Source organism: Phocoena phocoena, chromosome 1, assembly GCF_963924675.1.
Source record: "Phocoena phocoena chromosome 1, mPhoPho1.1, whole genome shotgun sequence".
In the NCBI taxonomy this organism is placed as follows: domain Eukaryota; kingdom Metazoa; phylum Chordata; class Mammalia; order Artiodactyla; family Phocoenidae; genus Phocoena; species Phocoena phocoena.
Window position 1 is genome coordinate 68,155,613 of NC_089219.1, and position 24,212 is coordinate 68,179,824.

The 24,212-nt window shown below is 37.4% G+C and overlaps 1 protein-coding gene across 1 annotated transcript in view; it reads left to right on the forward strand.

The window, feature by feature from the left end:
• MIGA1 (mitoguardin 1) overlaps nt 1–24,212 on the forward strand; it is an 87,814-nt gene that overhangs the window by 42,274 nt on the left and 21,328 nt on the right. Inside the window, exon 8 of the mRNA XM_065881516.1 lies at nt 20,059–20,159. Coding sequence (XP_065737588.1) covers nt 20,059–20,159 — 101 coding nt within the window. The remainder of the gene's footprint in view (nt 1–20,058; nt 20,160–24,212) is intronic.

The following is a 24,212-nucleotide window of genomic DNA, read 5'->3' on the forward strand; positions in this document are numbered from 1 at the left end:
TAAGCCGGAGGACTATATTAGGATCAGCTTCATAGAATTGTGAAGATGAAATGAGATAACATGTATATCGTATTTTAGCATAGGTACATGGTAAACACTTGTTATCCATTCCTATATATTCTGGCATTTTTATGAGGCCTGTTCTATGATTGTTTAAAAAATACATGGTTGGGCTTCCCTGGTGGCGCAGTGGTTGAGAGTTCGCCTGCCGATGCAGGGGACACGGGTTCGTGCCCCGGTCCGGGAAGATCCCACATCCCATGGAGCGGCTGGGCCTGTGAGCCATGGCCGCTGAGCCTGCACGTCCAGAGCCTGTGCTCTGCAACAGGAGAGGCCACAACAGTGAGAGGCCCGCGTATCGAAACAAAAACAAAAAACATGGTTTATCACCACAGAATCCACCTAACCGATCTCCCACTCATATCACTCTGTCCACTCAAGTGGCAGACACTCTCCTGAATTGTGTACTTATCATTTTCTTTGAAGTTCTTTTAGTTTGACTCCTATGAAATTTCCAGTATTTGATCATATTTGCGCTATGAAACAGGCAATAAGATTAAATGCCATTGACTTATCATCCCTGTATGTATTCCTGTCCAATTTATACATTTGACTCTTTCTTTTTTAAAATTTATTTATTTATTTTTGGCTCTAGGTGTGCAGGCTTCAGTAGCTGTGGCACATGGCCTCAGTAGTTGTGGCTCACGGGCTCTAGATTGCAGGCTCAGTAGTTGTGGCTCACGGGTTTGTTGCTCCGTGGCATGTGGGATCTTCCCGGACCAGGGCTCGAACCCGTGTCCCCCGCATTGGCAGGTGGACTCCCAACCACTGCGCCACCAGGGAAGCCCACATTTGACTCTTTCTTAACCTGTTAGAAGATTAATCTTAAAATATGAATTTTGTGTCCTGGTTGTTCTTGTAATTATTGCACTTTCAGTTCAGTCATGTTGTTGGTTGTGGCAGAAATGAACTCATTTCCAGTACTCTGGACTTTTATGTTACATGTGGTATCTTTTCAAAGTGTGTGTTCTTTCTGATACTGATGGAAATTTTATTTCTTTGTAATTAGTTCTCTGAATAAATGTTTTTGAATAGGCTCTTATTTTAAAAAAACACGTGGTTACAGGTAGATGCTATCACATGTTCATAACTTGTTTTACAGTGATATTGTTCAGTTATGCTCCAGACAGCATTTATTTGTCTCTGGAAATTAATTTTTCTCATATTTTAGTAGTAACATAAGTTTGCATTTCCTGAAACAAGGTATTTAAGCCATGTTCACAGTTATTTGGGAAAGTAAAAAAAGATGCTCTTTATAAATCTACTTTTTCTCTGAATTAGAAAAGAAAACTGCCATCTGAAGGACAAATACTTTGTGGAAGTATTTATTTCAGATATAGCTAAGATTTTTGACTTTACTTGATCCTTGGTCTTGCCATATGCGTAGGAGGAAAACAAAAAATGATAGTGGATGTACTTCTTGCCAGCACATCCAGTAATTCTGCCTCCATAATATAGCTGTCGTTTGTTCCCATTTCTCTGCACCCTCATTGTATTTTGCTGGGATTTAATAATCTCCTAATAAGGTTCCTACCTCCAGTCTCTCTCCCCACTGGTAAATCTGTACCTTGTTTCTGGAGTTATCTTCGTGATGCAGAGCTCTCATCTTGTCACTCCCAGGTTCTCAGACCACTTTTCTGACCTATTTGTTTTACTGTTTCACATATATTCTAGCCAGACTAGGTCTCTTCCAAAACTGAAATTCTTCTCTAAGATTTTAGTTTTATAATCAACTCCAGGTTTTTAGTAAATTTTCAGTGTTTTTCTTTTGCCATTTCTTTGCTGATGCTCTTCCTTTGTATAATTCAACATGCTTTGAATCATTTGTTTCTGCCTTTTGTGGAAGCAGTCAGGAGCTGATTTTTTAAATGTATATTATTACTCTTTTTTTTTAACAAAAAAAAGACATTTGGATAACTAGTTGCCTCAATACCATTCACTGAATGATGTATCCTGTTCTTACTGATTTGAAATGCCCCCTGTCATATGTCAAGTTGTCTTATATGTATGTCTTTTCTGGACTCTCTGTTTTGCTCTGTTTGTCTGTTTCTGCATTGGTTTCTAGTGTCTTAATTACTGTAGCTTTATAAAATTTTATAATGAGTCTTGACACCTGACGGGGTGAGTCCATTCACTGTGTTCTTTTTTTTTAAGTTCTTTAATTTTAATTAATTTATTTTTGGCTGCATTGGGTCTGTTGCAGTATGTGGGCTTCTCATTGAGGTGGCTTCTCTTGTTGCGGAGCATGGGCTTTAGGCGCATGAGCTTCAGTAGTTGCAGCACATGGGCTCAGTAGTTGTGGCTCGTGGGCTCTAGAGTGCAGGCTCTATAGTTGTGGTGCATGGGCTTAGTTGCTCTGCCTCATGTGGGATCTTCCGGGACCAGGGATTGAACCGGTGTCTTCTGCATTGGCAGGTGGATTCTTAACCACTGCACCACCGGGGAAGTCCCCACTGTGATTCCTTTGGCTATTTTTAGCCCTTTGCTTTTCCATGTGAAGTTTAGGACAGTTTGTCAAGTTTCATGAAAGCCCCTCTTGGGATTTTGATTATTGCTTTGCATTTTTAGGTCAGCTTATGGGAGAATTTATATCTTCATAATATTAATGTTTCCATCTACAAACATCATATGGCTCTTCATTTACTTAAGTTTTTTATGTCTTTTATAGTTATTTATAGTTTTCTCCATAGAGGTCTTACATATCTTCATTCCTAAGTCCCGTATAGTTTTGTTGTCATTGTACATGGTATCTTTTCTAAATTTATTTTCTAATTTTTTATTGCTGGTATCTAAAATGTTGTTGATATTTGCATTTGAATATTATCAACAATGCTTATTAACTCTTAGTTCTGCCACCAGTAATTTGTCATAGGTTCTTTTTTTAATAATATTGATTGATTGATTGACTGATTTGGTTGTGCCAGGTCTTAGTTGCGGCACGTGGGATCTTCGTTGCCGTACATGGGATCTTTAGTTGTGGCCTGCGGACTTCTTAATTGCAGCATGCAGACTCTTAGTTGTGGCATGTGGACTTATTAGTTGCAGCATGTGGACTTCTTCGTTGCAGCATGCGGACTCTCAGTTGCGACATGCATACGGGATCTAGTCCCCAACCAGGGATTGAACCTGGGGTCCCTGCATTGGGAGCTTGGAGTCTTACCCACTGGACCACCAGAGAAGTCCCTGTCATAGGTTCTTTTTGGAATTTTTATCTAGACCACGTATCTATGAATGATAACCTGTTTATTTTTCTTTCTTTCTTTCCAACCCTTATGGTTTTTTCCGACCTTTATGCGTTCTTTTCTTTCCTTCTCTTTTTTCCCCCATCTTACTGCTCTGGATAGATTCTTAGAGTCTTTTTGCCTCTGAAGAGAGCTGTGTAGAAAGGAGGACCATGAGTTAGCTGGCCCACTACACAGAATCAAAGACTGTGCCCCTATTGCTGTAGGCTCCCAGTTAGGTACAAGAGTGTTGATGTAGGGACTTGTGAATACTGCTAAGGCGAATTAAAGCTTAAAAGTCACCTTGCAAATATTTAATTGTTTATTGTATGCCTTATGTGTGATGACGTGCAGATGAAATAAGGACTACAATGCCTGTTTTCAGGTTATTTGTAGTCTGATTGGCCAATTAAGACTTTTAGGAAGCAGTTAGAATACCATATAGATTAGTATAAACCTCAATACTGAGCTATTTTGTAAAACTCAGACCTTAAGCTCCCTCTACAAAGCAGAAGATCCTTCTTTTAACTTTTTGTTCCCACCTCCATTCTTTCCCATACTTCCCAACTGAAGTGCCCTCAGTCTGTTTAAGAGCCTAAGATAAGGGTTTGGGACATGTGGTTATCTTTGGTTATCTGCTGCTGTTTTTGCTGAATATCTATGAAATTCATTTGGAGATTCATGAATATCAGGTAAGGAGATGATATTTACAGTAGTGTCTTCTACATGATTATATTATTTTTTCCTTAATAAGTAAATAATTTTGTAAATGTTGAAAAGTGGCTGTAGGGAATTCCCTGGTGGTCCAGTGATTAGGACTCTGTGCTTCCACTGCTGGGGCCTGGGTTTGATACCTGATCGGGAAGCAAGGTACATGGTGCAGCCAGAAAAAGAAAAAGAAAAGAAAAGTGGCTGTAAGTGGGTAGTATATTCACAAATGTTTGTTTTAGTATTTTGATTAAAAATACGCACCTATACTATATATAGTTTTTTTTTTTTTTTTTTTTTTTTTTGTGGTGCGTGGGCCTCTCACTGTTGTGGCCTCTCCCGTAGCGGAGCACAGGCCCTGGACATACAGGCTCAACGGCCATGGCTCACGGGCCCAGCCGCTCCGCGGCATGTGGGATCCTCCCGGACCGGGGCATGAACCTGTGTCCCCTGCATCGGCAGGCAGACCCAACCACTGCACCACCAGGGAAGCCCCTATATATAGTTTTTGTACATATCAAATATTACACAATAAAAGTATATATATATTTCATATTAAACAGAAATTTATGTTATTTGAGTTATTTTGGAAAAAATCAGACTTTATTTGGTCACAACAACTAACACCAAGGAATGGTGTTATATTTTAGGAGACTTTTCTTATCATCATATCATGCAGAGTATACATCATTACGTAGTTCGGTAGTTTATTTCTGTAACAGTGCATTCAGGAATTAAGATTATTTTTTACTTACTTTGGTTAGATTATTAGGGCAGGACCAGATTGCTGAATTTAATACCAGTGTAAAAGTAAACTTGATTAATGCCAAATGAAGCTTGCTTACAATTTCTTGGGCATATTATTTAGTTGATATGGTTTACAACAGATAAAGTTTAATCTATACTTTAGATTTCTTTTAAAATTAATTGGGCTTTGTAGTTTGTATGCTTATATTTTCTCTCTTTTTTAAAATTGAAGTATAGTTGATTTACAATGTTGTGTTATTACTTCTGTACAGCAAAGTGACTCAGTTATACATATATATATATAGATAGATAGATAGATAGATAGATAGATAGATAGATTCTTTTCCATATTCTTTTCCATTATGGTTTATCATAGGATATTGAATATAGTTCCCTGTGCTATACAGTAGGACCTGTTTATCCATTCTATATATACCAGTTTACATCTGCTAATCCCAAACTCCCAATCCATCCCTCTCCCACCCCCTGCCCCCTTGGCAACCACCAGTCTGTTCTCTGTGTCTGTGATTCTGTTTCTGTTTCATAGATAGGTTCATTTGTGTCATATTTTAGATTCCACATATAAGTGATATCATATGATATTTGTCTTTCTCTTTCTGACTTGCTTCACTTAGTGTGATAACCTCTAGTTGCATCCATGTTGTTGTATGCTTACATATTCTGTAAAGAATAGTATGTGTTTGCAATAACCATGTTAGCAGGCAACTCTGAAGCCATAAGTTTGATAAATGTTGTTTTTTTGGCTGAAGCAAAGGACTTTGAAATTCTTTTATAATGATGTGTACAGACAAATTTAGCCCTTAAAAACAAACCAGGAATTTTTGTAGCTTAACAGCATCGTTTTGCATATTTCAGATATGTGTTTAGGCCTCTTTATAATCTATTTTTTGAACAGAATGAACACAGAATCTTAGGTCTGGAATATTTATTTAGCAAACATTTGCTTTCCTGGTATATGTCAAACACGGTATAAGCCACTGGAGAGAGAAGAATGAAGATTTCACTCTTGCTTTTAGGCAACCCAGAATCTAGTTTTAGAGATAGGCATTAAAAAATTTTATAGCACAGTGAAGTAAGTGCTGTAATAATGTGTTTTAGAAGGTGCTGTGGAGGTGTCACACAAAGAAAAGAGTGACACTTGAAGAAAGACAGTCCACCAGGAACGTGAGAAAAGAGCATTCCCAGTGGAGGGAATAACATGGATCAAGGTGTAGAGTGGAGCCTGTTCAGGGAACTATAAGTTGATTGATATGTTTGGGAACACAGTATATGTAGGAGAGTGGTGGGAAATGAATCTAAAAAGGTGGGCAGGAGATAAATCTTGAAGGTCTTTGTTTTATACCTTTAGGCAACAGGGAGCCACTGAGAATTATAAGAAGTCTTAATCAAATTTACTTGTTTGCAGGGGATTGTGGAAACATTGACTGACAGTTTAAATATTTTGTCCATCTTTCTGTCTGCTCACTTATGCATAGGATTTCAGGGGAAATGAGAGATTTTTCCAGCCTAGTACTGACTGCACAAATTCTCTGGCAGAGAACAGGAAAAGCTGTAAAGTGGGACCTCCCGACCGCTAGAGAGACGTTTTTCTTCTCTTTTGTTAAGCATCCAGATAGAACATTTAGCGATATTGAAAGAGCCCAGCAGCAAGAGGAAATAACCTCACCCTATCATCTTATGTCAAATGTCAGACAGCCCAGAGTTGACACTCTATGACCTTGTCCTTTCCTTTCCTGCAGGATCACTGTGGTCAGAGGATAAACTCCCTGAGGGTTTATTTTTAGGGAGTGACGTGAATTACAGGCCTAACTTGTATACTCAGACCTCTAAATATGCAGACTGCAAATTGCAGAACATATGAGAAATTTGCCCTGTAATTTTCTCTCACGCATTAAGGCTCATAATCTTAATTTCAAAGTGTTAAACAAAACTACAAAATGAAGTGTAAGTGGTGTTATATATGCAAGTCAAAATCGGTTCAGAGATGAAAGCAGTATAATGAAAATTGCTGGGGTGCCACGCACAAGGGAAATTCCTGCTTCTTGCCTTTGCCTTTTTTGTATTCAAGTTATATCTTATCCACTTGGATTTCTAAGTACAGGACCTGCACTAGCCCATCCAAGGCCTTTGTTTGATTTAGATAAAGGCCCATGTAACCTCTTGGGAAGAGCACGTTTGTGATAAGAAAAAGGTTCAACTTCTTCCAGGAAGATGTAGGCCTAAGATGTGGGTTGGAGTTCTGCCCCTACTTGTCCCATCAGCCAGGAACCTTTGTGTAATGTACACAGTGACTGGTGGTTCTAATGTCCCCATTAAAGTCTCCATAACTGCAGACCTACCCTTAATTACTTTTTGCCCTTTGGGTAATCCAGTTACTTCTTTCTTCTCCTAAAAAAGGTATAAAGTGCTGTTACTCCTTTCTCTTTCCTTCTATTACTTGTTTTGCATTGGCAGCTGTATTTCCCAGTTAGGAATCACAGTTATGTTGGCCAATCATGGCATATAAGAAGTTTTGATACACAGGGAAAGCCACCGACAACTGTTGTGGAACTATTGTTTTGAGTAGGGACATAGTATCAGGCTGTTTTGTGCATGTACTGTTTCACATAGGCAAAATTGTGTAAGTTATACCACATCAAGAATTGGTCAGATAGCCTTTTTTTTGCTCCAGTGGATTTCATTGCTGCTCTTTTCAATATTAAGGTACATAGAGGGAAAAATCAAGAAAATGTCATCTGTTAGCTCACTCAATTCTTTCACTTTCTGAAATTATGGGTTTCTTGATTCCAGTTTTATCTTTGACATGTAGCACTGTGTAAGTTTATGGTGTATAGCATAATGATTGACTTACATACGTCATGAAATGATTACCACAACAAGTTTAGTGAACATCCATCGTCTCATATAGATACACAATTAAAGAAATAGGGAAAGGAGATTGGTTCAAGATGGCAAGTAGAAGGATGTGCAGGGTCAAGATGGCAAGTAGAAGGACGTGCACTCACTCCCTCTTGCAAGAGCACTGGAATCACAGCTAACTGCTGAACAGTCATCAACGGGAGCACACTGGAACTCAGCAAAAAAGACACCCCACATCCACAGACAAAGGAGAAACCACAATGAGATGGAAGGAGGGGCACAATCACAATAAAATCAAATCCCATAACTGCTGGTTGGGTGACTCACAAACTGGAGAACACTTATACCACAGAAGTCCACCCACTGGAATGAAGGTTCTGAGCCCCATGTCAGGCTTCTGAACCTGGGGATCCAGCAACAGGAGGAGGGGTTCCCAGAGAATCAGACTTTGAAGGCTAGCGGGATTAGATTGCAGGGCTTCGACAGGTCTGGGGGAAACAGAGACTCCACTCTTGAAGGGCACACACAAAGTAGCGTGCGATCAGGACCCAGGGAAAGGAGGAGTGACCCCATAGGAGACTGACCCAGACCTACCTGCTAGTGTTGGAGGGTCTCCTGCAGAGACAGGGTGGTGGTGGCTCACCGTGGGGACAAGGACACTGACAGCAGAAGTTCTGGGAAGTACTTCTTGGTGTGAGCCCTCCCAGACTGTGCCATAAGCCCCACCAAAGGGTCTGTAGGCTCCAGTGCTGGGTCGCCTCAGGCTAAACAACCAACAGGGAAGGAACTCAGCCCCACCCATCAGCAGACAAGCAGATTAAAGTTTTACTGAGCTCTGTCCATGAGAGCAACATCCAGCTCTACCCACCACCAGTCCCTCCCATCAGGAAGCTTGCACAAGCCTCTTAGCCTCATCAACCAGAGGACAGACAGCAAAAGCAAGAAGAACTACAATTCTGCAGCCTGTGGAATTAAAACCCCATTCACAGAAAGACAAAATGAAAAGGCAGAGACTATGTACCAGATGAAGGAACAATATAAAACCCCAGAAAAACAACTAAATGAAGTGGAGATAGGCAACCTTCCAGAAAAAGAATTCAGAATAACGATAGTGAAGATGATCCAGGACCTCAGAAAAAGAATGGAGGCAAAGATCGAGAAGATGCAGTAAATGTTTAACAAAGACCTAGAAGAATTAAAGAACAAACAGAGATCAACAATGCAATAACTGAAATGAAAAATACACTAGAAGGAATCAATAGCAGAATAACTGAGGCAGAAGAATGGATAAATGACTTGGAAGACAGAATGGTGGAATTCACTGCTGTGGAACAGAATAAAGAAAAAAGAATGAAAAGAAGCACAGCCTAAGAGACCTCTGGGACGACATTCAACACACCAACATTCGCATTATAGGGGTCCCAGAAGGAGAAAAGAGAGAGGAAGGACCTGAGAAAATATTTGAAGAGATTATAGTTGAAAACTTCCTTAACATGGGAAAGGAAATAGCCACCCAAGTCTAGGAAGCACAGAGTGTCCCAGGCAGGATAAACTCAAGGAAAAACACACGGGACACACAGTAATCAAATTGACAAAAATTAAAGACAAGGAAGTTCCCTGGTGGCGCAGTGGTTAAGAATCCGTCTGTCAATGCAGGGGACATGGATTCAAGCCCTGGTCTAGGAAGATCCCACATGCCGCGGAGCAACTAAGCCTGCGCACCACAACTACTGAAGCCTGCACACCTACAGCCTGTGCTCTGCAACAAGAGAAGCCACCGCAGTGAGAAGCCTGCGCACTGCAAGGAAGAGTAGCCCCCACTCGCCGCAACTAGAGAAAGCCGGCATGCAGCAATGAAGACCCAATGCAGCCAAAAATAAATAAATAAATTTATTTTTAAAAAAGAAATTAAAGACAAAGTATTAAAAGCAACAAGGGAAAAATGCCAAATAACACACAAGGGAACTCCCATAAGGTTAACAGCTGATATCAGGTGAAACGCTACAAGCCAGAAGGGAGTGCCATGATATATTTAAAGTGATGAAAGGGAAGAACCTACAACCAAGATTACACGGCAAAGATCTCATTGAGTTTTGATGGAGAAATCAAAAGCTTTACAGACAAGCAAAAGCTAAAATAATTCAGCACCACCAAACCAGCTCTACCATAAATGCTAAAGGAACTTCTCTTAAGTGGGAAACACAAGAGCAGAAAAGGACCGACAAAGACAAACCCATTACATTAAGAAAATGGTAATAGGAACATACATATCAAAAATTACCTTAAACTTGAATGGATTAAATGCTCCAACCAAAAGACACAAGCTCGCTGAATGGATACAAAAACAAGACCCATATATATGCTGCCTACAAGAGACCCACTTCAGACCTAGAGGCACATGCAGACTGAAAGTGAGGGGATGGAAAAAGTTGTTCCATGCAAATGGAAATCAAAAGAAAGCTGGAGTAGCAATTCTCATATCAGACAAAATAAACTTTAAAATAAAGACTATTACAGGAGACAGTGAAGGACACTACATAATGATCAAGGGATCAATCCAAGAAGAAGATATAACAATTGTAAATATTTATGCACCCAACATAAGAGCACCTCAATACATAAGGCTAATGCTAACAGCCATAAAAGGGGAAATCGACAGTAACACACTAACAGTAGTGGACTTCAACACCCCACTTTCACCAATGGACAGATCATCCAAAATGAAAATAAATAAGAAAACACAAGCTGTAAATGATACATTCAACAAGATGGACTTAATTGATATTTATAGGACATTCCATCCAAAAACAACAGAATACACTTTCTTCTTAAGTGCACATGGAACATTCTCCAGGATAGATCACATCTTGGGTCACAAATCAAGCCTTGGTAAAGTTAAGAAAATTGAAATCATATCAAGCATCTTTTCCAACCACAACGCTATGAGATTAGAAATAATTACAGGAAAATAAACATAAAAAAAAACAAACACATGGAGGCTAAACAATATATTACTAGATAACCAAGAGATCACTGAAGAAATCAAAGAGGAAATCAAAAGACACCTAGAGACAAATGACAACAAAAACACGACCATCCAAAACCTATGGGATGCAGCAAAAGCAGTTTTAACAGGGAAGTTTATAGCAATACAGTCCTACCTCAAGAAACAAGAAAAATAAACAATCTAAACTTACACCTAAAGGATCTAAAGAAAGAAGAACAAACAAAACCTAAAGTTAGTAGAAGGAAAGAAATGATAAAAATTAGAGCAGAAATAAATGAAATAGAAACAAAGAAAACAGTAGGAAAGATCAGTATAACTAAAGGCTGGTTCTCTGAGAAGGTGAACAAAACTGATAATCCTTTAGCCATCCTCATGAAGAAAAAGAGGGAGAGGGCTCAAATCAATAAAATTAGAAATGAAAAAGGAGAAGTTAAAACGGACACCACAGAAATACAAAGCATCATAAGAGACTACTAAAAGCAACTCTATGCCAATAAAATGGACAACCTGGAAGAAATGGACAAATTTTTAGAAAGGTATAACCTTCCAAGACTGAACTAGGAAGAAATAGAAAATATTAACAGACCAGTCACAAGTAATGAGATTGAAACTGTGATTAAAAATCTTCTAACACACAAAAATCCAGAACCACGTGGCTTCACAGGTGAGCTCTATCATAGAGATGAGCTAACACCCATCCTTCTCAAACTCTTCCAAAAAACTGCAGAGGAAGAAACACTCCCAAACTCATTCTACGAGGCTACCATCACCCTGATACCAAAACCAGACAAAAATACTACAAAAAAAGAAAATTACAGACCAATGCCACTGATGAATATAGATGCAAAAATCCTCGACAAAATAGTAGCAAATGGAATGCAACAACACATTAAAAGGATCATATACCATGATCAAGTGGGATTTATCCCAGGGATGCAAGGATTCTTCAATATACACAAATCAATCAGTGTGATACACCATACTAACAAAGAATAAAAACCATATGATCATCTCAACAGATGCAGAAAAAGCTTTTGACAAAATTCAACACCCATTTATGATAAAAACTCTCCAGAAAGTGGGCATAAAGGGAACCTACCTCAACATAATAAAGGCCATATATTACAAACCCACAACAAACATCATTCTCAATGGTGAAAAAGTGGAAGCATTTCCTCTAAGATCAGGAACAAGAGAAGAATGTCCACTCTCTCCACTGTTATTCAACATAGTTTTGGAAGTCCTAGCCATGGCAATCAGAGAAGAAAAAGAAATAAAAGGAATACAAATTGGAAAAGAAGAAGTAAAACTATCACTGTTTGGAGATGACATGATACTATATATGGATAATCGTAAAGATGCCGTGAGAAAACTACTACAGCTAATCAATGAATTTGGTAAAGTTGCAGGATACAAAATTAATGCACAGAAATCTCTTGCATTCCTATACAGTAACAACAAAAAATCAGAAAGAGAAATTAAGGAAACAATCCCATTCACCGTTGCAAAGCAAAGAATAAAATACCTAGGAATAAACCTACCTAAGGAGGTAAAAGACCTGTACTCAGAAAAGTGTAAGACACTGATGAAAGAAATCAAAGCTGACACAAACAGATGGAGAGATATACCATGTTCTTGGATTGGAAGAATCAATATTGTGAAAATGACTATTCTACCCAAAGCAATATACAGATTCAATGCAATCCCTATCAAATTACCAGTGGCATTTTTTACAGAACTAGAACAAAGAAATCTTAAAATTTGTATGGAGACACAAAAGACCCTGAATAGCCAAAGCAATCTTGAGGAAAAAAAATGGAGCTGGAGGAATCAGACTCCCTGACTTAAGACTGTACTACAAAACTACAGTAATTAAGACAATATGGTACTGGCAGAAAAACAGAACTATAGATCAGTGAAACAGGATAGAAAGCCCAGAGATAAACCCACGCACCTATGGTCAACTAATCTATGACAAAGGAGGCAGGGGTATACAATGGAGAAAAGACAATCTCTTCAATAAGTGGTGCTGGGAAAACTGGACAGTTACATGTAGAAGAATGAAACTAGAACACTTCCTAACACCATACACAAAAATAAACTCAAAATGGATTAAAGACCCAAATGCAAGAGCAGACGCTATAAAACTCTTAGAGGAAAACATAGAAAGAACACTCTTTGACATAAATCACAGCAAGATCTTTTATGACCCACCTCCTCGAGTAATGGAAATAAAAACAAAAATAAACAAATGGGACCTAATGAAACTTAAAAGCTTTTGCACAGCAAAGGAAACCATAAACAAGATGAGAAGACAACCCTCAGAATGGGAGAAAATATTTGCAAACAAATCAACAGACAAAGGATTAATCTTCAAAATATATAAACAGCTCATGCAGCTCAATATTAAAAAAACAAAGAAGCCAATCAGAAAATGGGCAGAAGACCTAAATAGACATTTCTTCAAAGAAGACATACAGATGGCCAAGAGGCATGTGAAAAACTCCTGAACATCACTAATTATTATGCAAATCAAAACTACGATGAGGTATCACCTCACACCTGTTAGAATGGGCATCATCAGAAAATCTACAAACAAATGCTGGAGAGGGTGTGGAGAAAAGGGAACCCTCTTGCAGTGTTGGTGGGAATGTAAATTGGTACTCTGGAGAACAGTATGGAGTTTCATTAAAAAACTAAAATTAGAACTACTGTGTGCCCCAGCAATCCCACTACTGGGCATATACCAAGAGAAAACCATAATTCAAAAAGACACATGCACCCCAATGTTCAATGCAGCACTGTTTACAATAGCCAGATCATGGGAGCAACCTAAATTCCCATCGACAGACAAATGGATAAAGAAGATGTGGTACATATATATAATGGAATATTACTCAGCCATAAAAAGGAACAAAATTGGATTGTTTGTAGAGACGCGGATGGACCTACAGTCTGTCATACAGAGTGTAGTAAGTCAGAAAGAGAAAAACAAATATCATATATTAACATATATATGTGGAATCTAAAAAATGGTAGAGATGAACCAGTTTGCAAGGCAGAAATAGAGACACAGATGTAGAGAACAAACATATGGACACCAAGGGGGGGAGTGGGGATGGGGGTGGTGGTGGTGGGATGACTTGGGAGATTGGGATTGACATATATACACTAATATGTATAAAATAGATAACTAATAAGAACCTGATGTAAAAAAAATACATAAAAAAATAAAATGGTGAAATAGGCAATACAAAAAGAAGAAACAGGGGGAAAATTTTTATTGTGATGTGAACTGTTAGGATTTACTCTCTCTTTTTTAGATTGATTTATTATTTATTTATTTTTTGGCTGCGTCACGTCTCAGTTGCAGCACGCAGGATCTTTGTTGAGGCATGCGGGATCTTTCGTTGCAGTGCACGGGCTTCTCTCTTGTTGTGGTGTGTGGGTTTTTCTGTGTCTAGTTGTGGTGCGCGGGGTCCAGAGCACGTGGGGTCTGTAGTTGTGGCATGTAGAGTTGAGAATGCCTTAGCTCTGTGGTGTGCAGCATGCAGGCTCTCTAGGTGAGGCACGCAAGCTCAGTAGTTGTGGCATGGGCTTAGTTGTCCCGCAGTATGTGGGATCTTAGTTCCCTGACCAGGGATTGAACCCGTGTGCCCTGCATTTTAAGGCGGATTCTTTACCGCTGGACCACCAGGGAAGTCCCGGGATTCACTCTCCTAACAACTTTCATATATAACATCAAATAGTGTAAATTATATTTATTATGTTTTACATTACATACCTGGAAGTTTGTACCTTTGACTACCTTCATCCAGTTCCCCCTCCCCTATGTTGTTTTTGGTTTTTGTATTCCAGTTTGTTTTTTTCTCTCAAACTTTTCTGTAGTATTAAAATAAATGAGAGTAAAAAATTATCCACAGTGTGGAAGGAGCACATAGTCATACAGGATAAAGAAAGAACAGCAGTAATTTTCTAGATTTCTTAATTATTTTAACAGGTTATAGCAGATTCTGGAAAATAACTTGTCAGCAGCAGGACCTTTTCCATTTTTATTAAAACCATAAGAAAGATAAGGTTCCACGTCATATTTAAACTGCTAAAAATCATCTGGAGAATAGCTGCTGACATAGAAGTCAGATGACATTGAGACATTTGGCAGGCTTCCTCTTCTTGTTGGTGTTATAAAATCCACAGTGGACAGCTTGGATTTGAAAAGAAGAGTGGCATCTTTGGAATCTCCACTAGAACCTGCTGAAGTTAAAATAGACCTGATGCCTTCTAAGTGACAGAAAATAGAATATGCCTGGGCATGGCAAAAGTGAGACATGCATAAAACCCACTTGGTTTGGTTTAAAGAAATAGATCCAGGCTTGAGGTTCCAAGTTTCAGAGCTGAAGTGTCCTCTCGTTTTTTCTTTTTCTTTGTATAACTTTCAAGCAAATTCTGCTTTGGAAAAAACTTAAGTATTATGTGAATTATGAGATTGTTAAAGAAGGAGGAAGACTTGAATCCAGTCAGATTTTCAGCCTAAAATATATGACTATTTAGTTAAAAGTAAGCAGTATACTTTCAGTGTTCTTCCAAAGAACATAGTTTATGTCTATGCATGAATGTTTTAAAAGTTCTGGATGATTGAGACATGTAAAAAATGTTCTTAAAAATGTTAGATTTACTATTTAAGAAGGTTAGAAAAAAAAAAAGCTGCCCCACTGAGAGCCAGTGAGGCAACACATGGAGCATTTTTTTTATATTTATCGTCCAATTATGTGGAAAGCTTTCTTTTAGGCACTTCTGAGGTTAATGATGAGTCCTTAAGGGGCTTAAGCTGCATATTTCATGTTTATAGTATCATAAGTTTAATTAATTTAGGGTTGGATTTTAGAAACATAAGAATTTTAACAGTGCTCTTAAAACAAGTTAACATCATAGAACAAGCAAAATAACCCAGGGGAAATACATGAGAGGTTTTAAAATAGGGATTTTTCATGTGTTGAGAATGGTCAGTCTATAATAACAAGTTTTATTTAGTTTATGTGAACAAATAATTAAGTTTGCAATGTGTTCAATGCTGTACTGAGAACTGTAGGAACCATCAGAAAAAAGAAAAAATGAAAGAAAAAGGAAAGAGAAAAAAAGAGAAAGTTCATCCACTCAAGTTGTTTCAGTCCAGCTGGACAGACAGGTTGCATATTCAGGCAGTAATTAAATAAAGATTCAGAGAGTGTATTAAATGGTATGTCCTTATCTTTTGCATAATAATATGAATAGCTAACATTTATCCAGTGCTTACTTTACATATACAGTCATCCCTGCTCCCCATGGATACCAAAATCCGTGGATGCTCAAGTCCCTTATATAAAATGTTGTAGTATTTGCATATAACCTATGCACATCCTCCCATATACTTTAAATCATCTCTAGATTACGTATAATACCTAGTACAATGTAAATATTATGTAAATAGTTGCAAATACAGTGTAAGTGCTATGTAATAGTTCTTGGCACACAGCACATTCAAGCTTTGCTTTTTGGAATATTCTGGATTTTTTCCCTCCATCTGTGGTTGGTTGGCTCCTCTGATGTGGAACCTGTAGTTATGGAGGGCCGACTATATTAACTTGTTTAATCCTCACACAGCCCTGTGTGGTAGATTTTATTCCGATTTTACAGTTGAGAACACTGAGGAATGGAGAAGATAAGAAACTTACCCAAGGTTACACAGCTAAAAAGTAGCAGAGTCAGACTTTGAATCTAAGCTGTCTGGCTCCAGAACCCATGGTTTTAACATCTCTTCTGTACTGCGTTACATAAAAGCAACAAATTAGGTAGTTTTTGGAGGAGAATGCGTGCAGGGTTTAGATAGTACTTGAGCTGCATATTATAAAACAGTATGTGTTCCTGGGTAGCATGGGGCAAGGGAACAGAAGGAGAGAAATTTATATGTTGGAGAAGATTCAAGAGAAACCGAAAACTTGAGTAAAGAATATATTTGGCAGGGCTTCCCTGGTGGCACAGTAGTTAAGGATCCACCTGCCAATGCAGGGGACACAGGTTCAAGCCCTGGTCCGGGAAGATCCCACATGCCTCGGAGCAACTAAGCCCATTTGCCACAATTACTGAGCCTGTGCTCTAGAGTCCGCAAGGCACAACTACTGAGCCTGTGTGCCACAGCTACTAAAGCCCGTGTTCCTAGATCCTGTGCTCCGCAACAGGAGAAGCCACCACAATGAGAAGTTCACACACTGCAACGAAGAGTAGCCCCCTGCTCACTGCAACTAGGGAGAACCCGCGCACAGCAACAAAGACGCAATGCAGCTAAAACTTAAAAAAAAAAAAATTAAAATTTAAGTATTGTAAATTTTAAAACTGCACAAAAGCAGTTAAATATTGCCCAATATTCTTTCTTTATACTTTTTATTGGCTTATCTAAAAAACAGATGTATTATTTCTCTTCAAAATTATTAAGCTGTCATTCCAGGAATCATAACAATTACTGAAATGAGAGATATGGTCTGTGGTTTATGAAGTTGGGTTTAATGAGTAAGACTTTCCAGTTCCTCGGAGCCACTTTTCTTTGTTAGATTTAAAAAAAATAAAATACAACCACGGTAGCTGATCTGGATGACATTGAATGGCTGGTTACTGTTGAGTGAAGTAAAACAGACTTTTAACAGCTCCTGGGTAATGTCTGAAAGGTAAAGTGACATAAGATAAATGTCTGTGTTCTACTCCGAAAATAGCAAAAGGCATATGGAACCAAGATTTAACTTAGTTGGCTTGTAACTTAATCCCACTTTAAACGTGCTTTGGCATAATGAAGGTTGTAGTGTGATTTTTTTTTTTTTGCAGAATTAATACCAACGATGGAAAATAATTAAGAAGATAAAGGTTTGAAAGTTATGAATGCTGATTTAATTTTGTAAATAATTGATTCCTCAGAGTTTGTGTATGTATTTTCAAAGGTCATATATGCACTGAAAAGAGAATACTGGGAATTTTTCTGGATACCTGAGTGCCCCAAAATACCAGTTTTATAGCTGTTTATAAGTGTAAAACGATTATGTTGTTTTGTTCTCAAGTTTGATGAAAAAATTTTAAATTCCTAAAAGAACTTTTATTTTTGAAAATAGAAAAATTTAACCTCAGATTTTGTTCAGTTAATAGTCATTTAGTAGTAGGATTTTGAACTGACAAGTTAGGTATTTTAAAAGGATTGATGTAAGCTTCATTTGAAAACAATTATAACTTAAATTTGGAAGATAAATGGTTAAAATGTCAACTATGGTCCCACCAAATATAAAGTAGAAAAAAATATGCTATGAGTATGGTTATTTTTGATACTTAATAGGAATAAACCTTGTCCCAATTCGCTCTTCTGCTTGGCTTAGAGATTGGAATACAAATGGCAAAACTTTTGAGTTTCAACTAAATTGATGGTTTGGATTTTTTAAAACTTTACACTTCCTGTAGATCATCACAAAAGGTCTGTTTTCTGGTACTTGGGGGTTGTAAACAGGATTTGGAACATTTATGGTAAAGGTAATGAACTTTATTTTGGGAAAAAATGATGTAATAGAAACTTGGATTAATGAAAGCCAAAGAGATTTCCGATTTATTTTCAAACAAGATTAAGTATCTGACAAAGTTAGCAGATTGAAAATCAAAATAAAAATCTGTGTATATTTTGTTCTTTGCTTTTTTCATACTTGTGATAGAATTTGAAGAGTATCAGTTGCTTGCTACAATGTAGTCACATCTATAAGTGAGTACTGAATTTGTTTGAAAATGTAATTTTTTTAAACTTTTTATTTTATATTGGAGTATAGTTGATTAACAATATTGTGATAGTTAAAAAACTATAAACAGAAAAGTGATTCGGTTATATATGTATATATATATGTATCTCTTCTTTTTCAAATTCTTTTCCCATTTAGGTTGTTACATAATATTGAGCAGAGTTCCCTGTGCCAATCAGTAGGTCCTTGTTGGTTATCCATTTTAACTACAGCAGTGTGTACATGTCAATCCCAAACTCCCTAACTATCCTTCCCCCCACCCTTCCTCCCTGGTAACCATAAGTTCCTTCTCTAAGTCTGTGAGTCTGTTTCTGTTTTGTAAATAAGTTCATTTGTATCATTTCATTTTAGATTCCACATATAAGCCATATCATTAAGATATTTCTCTTTCCCTGAGTTACTTCACTTAGTATGACAGTCTCTAGGTCCATCCATGTTGCTGCAAATGGCATTATTTCGTTCCTTTTTATGGCTGAATAAGATTCTGTTGTATATATGTACCACATCTTCTTTATCCATTCCTCTGTTGATGGATATTTAGGTTGCTTCCATGTCTTGGCTATTGTAAACTGTGTTACAATGAACATTGGGGTGCATGTATCCTTTCGGACCATGTTTTTCTCCATATATATGCCCAGGAATGGATTGCAAGATCATATGGTAGCTCTATTTTTAGTTTTTTAAGGAACCTCCATACTGTTCTTCATAGTAGCTGTACCAATGAAAATGTAATGTTAACAGTTAGATGATAGTATGTGAAGATATTGACATCGACGTTCAGAATGCTTTGTATTGGTAATAGGTAGTCTGTCTTGGTATGGTCATATTAGCCATTTACAAATGCCTTTAAAATTTTTCAACACTTTAAATCATTGGGGAGGAATTCCCTGGCAGTCCAGTGGTTAGGACTCTGTGCCCTCACTGCCAGGGGCCCAGTTGCAGTCCCTGGTTGGGGAACTAAGAACCACAAGCCGCCACAGTGTGGCCAAAAAATAAATAAATAAAAATAAAATCATTGGGGCAGTTATATTTGATCCTCAAGTAAGCAGAATAAACATGAGGGACCTAAACCAGATCATTTTGGGCCTTTCATTGTTTTAAAGTAGACCTTAGAGACTGAAGGTATCTTCCTGAATTATTTTAATTGGTCAGTTTATCACAAGTGACTGGCCAGACAACATTTTATGCAAATAATTCATTTAATTTGAATGAACCTACCAGTTATCCCGATTTGGGCAAGGCCACTTGCAACTTAAATTGCTCTGTTTCAGGCTATCTGTGGTATATGCTGATAGCTGGTAGATAATCCAACTCCAGTTATTATATACCAGTTTAAGTTATTATTTACTCAAAAGCTTTTAAAATCTGAAATAGTTTAATATTTTTAAAAAATAAACATGTCTTCTTTATAGTACTTTCTCCTCTTCTTGGCAGTGTTCAGAATCAGTTTGAAGCACTTTGAGAGTCTTGTCAGATTATATCCCATTGATTTGTATTGTTTTCCTTTTAGATTCCAGAATTCTAAATAAAGACTAATGTTCAAACGAAAAAAGAAAAAGAAAAACCAACCATAGAATATGAAATATGGCAATGACAAGGAATGTCAATTTCTGAACTTTTCACCTTTTCTTTTAAGACAAAGATACAGATATCACCATGAAGGGGAATATGGATGACTTTGGCCTGAGAGACACCTTGAGTGTCACATCAACCGATTCTTTTGCTTCAGCAGCAGAGGTAGGACATGTATGTTCCTAATGAGGATTTCTTATTCTTTTTAGGTGGAGAATACAGTTTTGCCATTGTGCTGTAATTCAGTTCAGTAGCCACTTATTGAGTATCAACTCTGTAGATAGATACAGAGATACAAAGATGATAAGATACCAGGATACAAAGATGAATATACCATGAATATAAGTTCCCACAGGAGCTTAGAGTCTCTTTAGAGAGGTGGACATGTAAACACAAACTTTAGATAAGCACTTTAATACACTGTGGATTATGGGTGAGGCATATAAGTGTCAATGGAAAGCAATTAACCTTATATCAAGTGTCTTAAACATATTCAGATTCTTTAGCTGACAGATCATGCCTCTAGATATTTTTTCCAAGGAAATGATCGGATTCAAAGATTTATATATAAAAATATTCACTGTAGCATTTTTAATAATAATGAAAAACTGAAAACAGTCTAATACCAAATTATGGAACATCCATAATTTGAAGTATTATATTGCCATAAACATGTTTCAATAATTTTTAATGACATGGGAACATATGTTAAGCGAAAAGAGTAGTATGTAGGTTTTATATAGAGAGTATGCTTGTAATTTTGTAATAAAGAAAAACATGTATGTGGTATATTATGTAAGTATTTAGGCTGAGGAAAAGAAGACTAGATATAAATACACTAATGTGTAAGGAGTGGTGATCACTGAATTACAGATTTATGGGTAATTTGTTTTCCACTGAGATTTAAATTTTTTATCCAAAGAGAAGATTGCAAAGTGGTCATCTTTTTCTACTTGAAACAGCTTTAAAAAATCACATATGGCCAATTTTGTCTTAGAATTCTTTCATTTTTATGGTAGATTTTGGATACTAATGCTGTCCTTTTTCATATCGATAGTATCACACATCTGTAATTGATGTGTGAATTCAAGCTCTAGTGTGGAAAGCTTTAGGTGTTCCAATACCCTGTACCCTAAACCTTGATTCTGCCTTTTTTAAAGCTGTACTGACCATAATCTTTCATTGTCTCAAGATTTTTCTGTATATGTATATTTTAGCTATTGCTCACAGTATCATCTCCTGAATTGTTCATCCTTTTCCTTATATTTTTATACTTGTAAGTTTGCAACACACAGAACATATCTACTTGTTTTCTTTTTTTTTACTTGTTTTATGAAGAAGCTATTTCCTCTTCTTTTTACTATTCTATATAGACAGGGTTATCTTTCTGTTTTTTCTAGCTTTATTGAGATATAGTTGACATATAACTTTGTGTAAGTTTAAGCTGTACAAAGTGATGATCTGATACACATATATTGTGGAATAATGAACACAGTAAGGTTAGTTAACACCTCCAGCACCTCACATGATTACCTTTTTTTCTTTGTGGTGGGAACATTTAAGATCTACTCTCTTAGCAACTTTCAAGCATGTAATGTAGTATTGTTAACTGGGGTCACTATGCTGTACATTAGATCCTCAGAACTTACTCATCTTCTGACTGGACATTTGTACCCTTCGACCAGCATCTCCCCATTTTTCCCACCCCCAGTTCCTGGCACTCACCATTCTAAATCTCTGTTTTTATGGGTTTGGCTTTTTTAGATCCCACATGTACGTGATACCATACAGTACAGTTTACCCTGGAACTGCATAGGTTTGAACTGTGTAGGTGCATTTATATGTGGATTTTTTTCAATAAATACATACTACATTATCTGCAGTTGGTTGAATCCGAGGATGTGAAACTGCGAATACTAAGGGCCAACAGTAGGACTTGAGCATCTGAGGATTTTGGTGTCCGAGGCAGGTCCTGGAACCAGTCCTTTGAGGAAACCATGGGATGACTATTTTCAACCACATGGGGGGTCAGCGCCCCTAACCAGCACATTGTTGAAGGGTGAACTGTATTTGTCTTTCTCTGTCTGACTTCACGTAACATAATGCCTTCAAGGCCCTGCCCCATACATATTGTTAATGGCAGGATTTCTTTCTTTCTCATGGATGAATAATATTCCATTGAATATATATAAATATATGTATACCACATCTTCTCTATCCATTCATCCACTGATGGATATTTGACTTGTTTCCATTTCTTGCCTATTGTGAATAGTGCTGCAATGAACATGGGAATGCAGATATCTCAATATAGTGATTTCATTTTTTTTTAAATATATACCCGAAAAACAGTAGGATTGCTGAATTATATACATATATATTTAAAAATTTTTTTATTTTGTTTAATTTTATTTTTGGCTGCGTTGGGTCTTCATTGCTGCATGCGGGCTTTTCTGTGGTTGCAGCAAGTGGGGGCTACTCTTTGTTGTGGTGCTTGGGCTTCTCATTGCAGTGGCTTCTCTTTTTGCAGAGCACAGGCTCTAGGCGCACGGGCTTTAGTAGTCGTGGCATGCAGGCTCAGTAGTTGTGGCTCGTGGGCTCTAGAGCGCAGGCTCAGTAGTTGTGGCGCACAGGCTTAGTTGCTCTGCGGCATGTGGGATCTTCCCGGACCAGGGCTCAAACCCAATGTCACCTGCATTGGCAGGTAGATTCTTAACCACTACACCACCAGGGAAGCCCTGAATTATAGAAAAGAAGTAGGATTGCTGAATTATATTTTTCATTTTTTCAGGAACATCCATATTGTTTTCCATAGTAGCTGTACCAGTTTACATTTCTACTAACCATGCACCAGGGTTTCCTTTTCTCCACATCCTCGCCAGCATTTGTTATCTCTTGTCTTTTTGCTGATAGCTATTCTGTTTGAGGTGATGTTTCATTATAGTTTTGACTTGCATTTCCCTAATGATTAGTGATGTTTAACACCTTTTAATGTACCTGTTGGCCATTTGTGTCTTCTTTGGAAAAATGTCTATTCAGGCCCTCTGAATATTAACCCCTTATCAGATAGATGGTTTGCAAATATTTTTTCCCATTCCGTAGGTTGCCTTTTCATTTTGTCGATTGTTTCTTTTTCTGTACAGAAGCTTTTTAGTTTAATTCAGTCCCGCTTGTTTATTTTTACCTTGTTGCTTGTGCTTTGGGTGTCATATCAAAAAAATTGTTGTCAGGACAAATGTCAAGGAGCTTTTTCTCCCTATATTTTTCTTTTAGGAGTTTTATGGTTTCAGGTCTTATGTTTATGTCTTTAATTCATTTTGAGTTAATTTTTGTGAGTGGTGTAAAATAGGGTTCCAGTGTCTTTCTGCATGTGGTTATCCAGTTTTCCCACTACCATTTATTGAAGAGTCCTTTCCCCACTGAATATTCTTGGCCCTTTTGTCAAATATTGGTTGACTTTATATGCAAGGGTTATTTCTGGGCTCTTGGTTCTGTTCCATTGGTCTGTGTCTGTTTTTGTACTAGTATGATACTGTGTGATTACTTCAGCTTTGTATTATTGTATGAAATCAGGAAGTAGAATACCTCCAGTTTTGTTCTTTCCTGGGATTGCTCTGGCTAGTTGGGGTCTTTTGTGTTTCCACACAAATTTTAGGATTTTTTTTTCTGTTTCTGTGGAAAATTCCATTGGAATTTTGATAGGGATTGCAATGAATCTCTAATGGCTCTAGGTAGTATGGACATTTTAACAATATTAATTCTTCTGATCCATGAACATGAGTGTCTTTTCATTTATTCATGTCTTCTTCAGTTTCTTCATCAAAATATTATAGTTTTCACTCTACAGATTTTTCATTTCCTCGGTTAAATTTATTCCTAAGTGTTTTACTCTTTTTCATGCTATTGTAAATGGGACTTTTCTTAATTTCTCTTTTTGATAGTTTGTTTTAGGGCATAGAAATGGAACTGATTTTTGTATATTGATTTTTGTATCCTGCAACTTTACTGTATTTGTTTATTCTAATAGTTTTTTGGTGGAGTCTTTAGGATTTTTCTGTGTATAAGATCATATCATGTAGAGACAGAGGCAGTTTTACTTCTTTCTGATTTGAATGTCTTTTCTTTGTGTCTCTTGCCTAATTGCTCTGGCTAGAACTTAACAGTGCTATGTTAAATAGGATTGGTGAGAGTGGGCACCCTTGTCTTGTTCCTGATCTT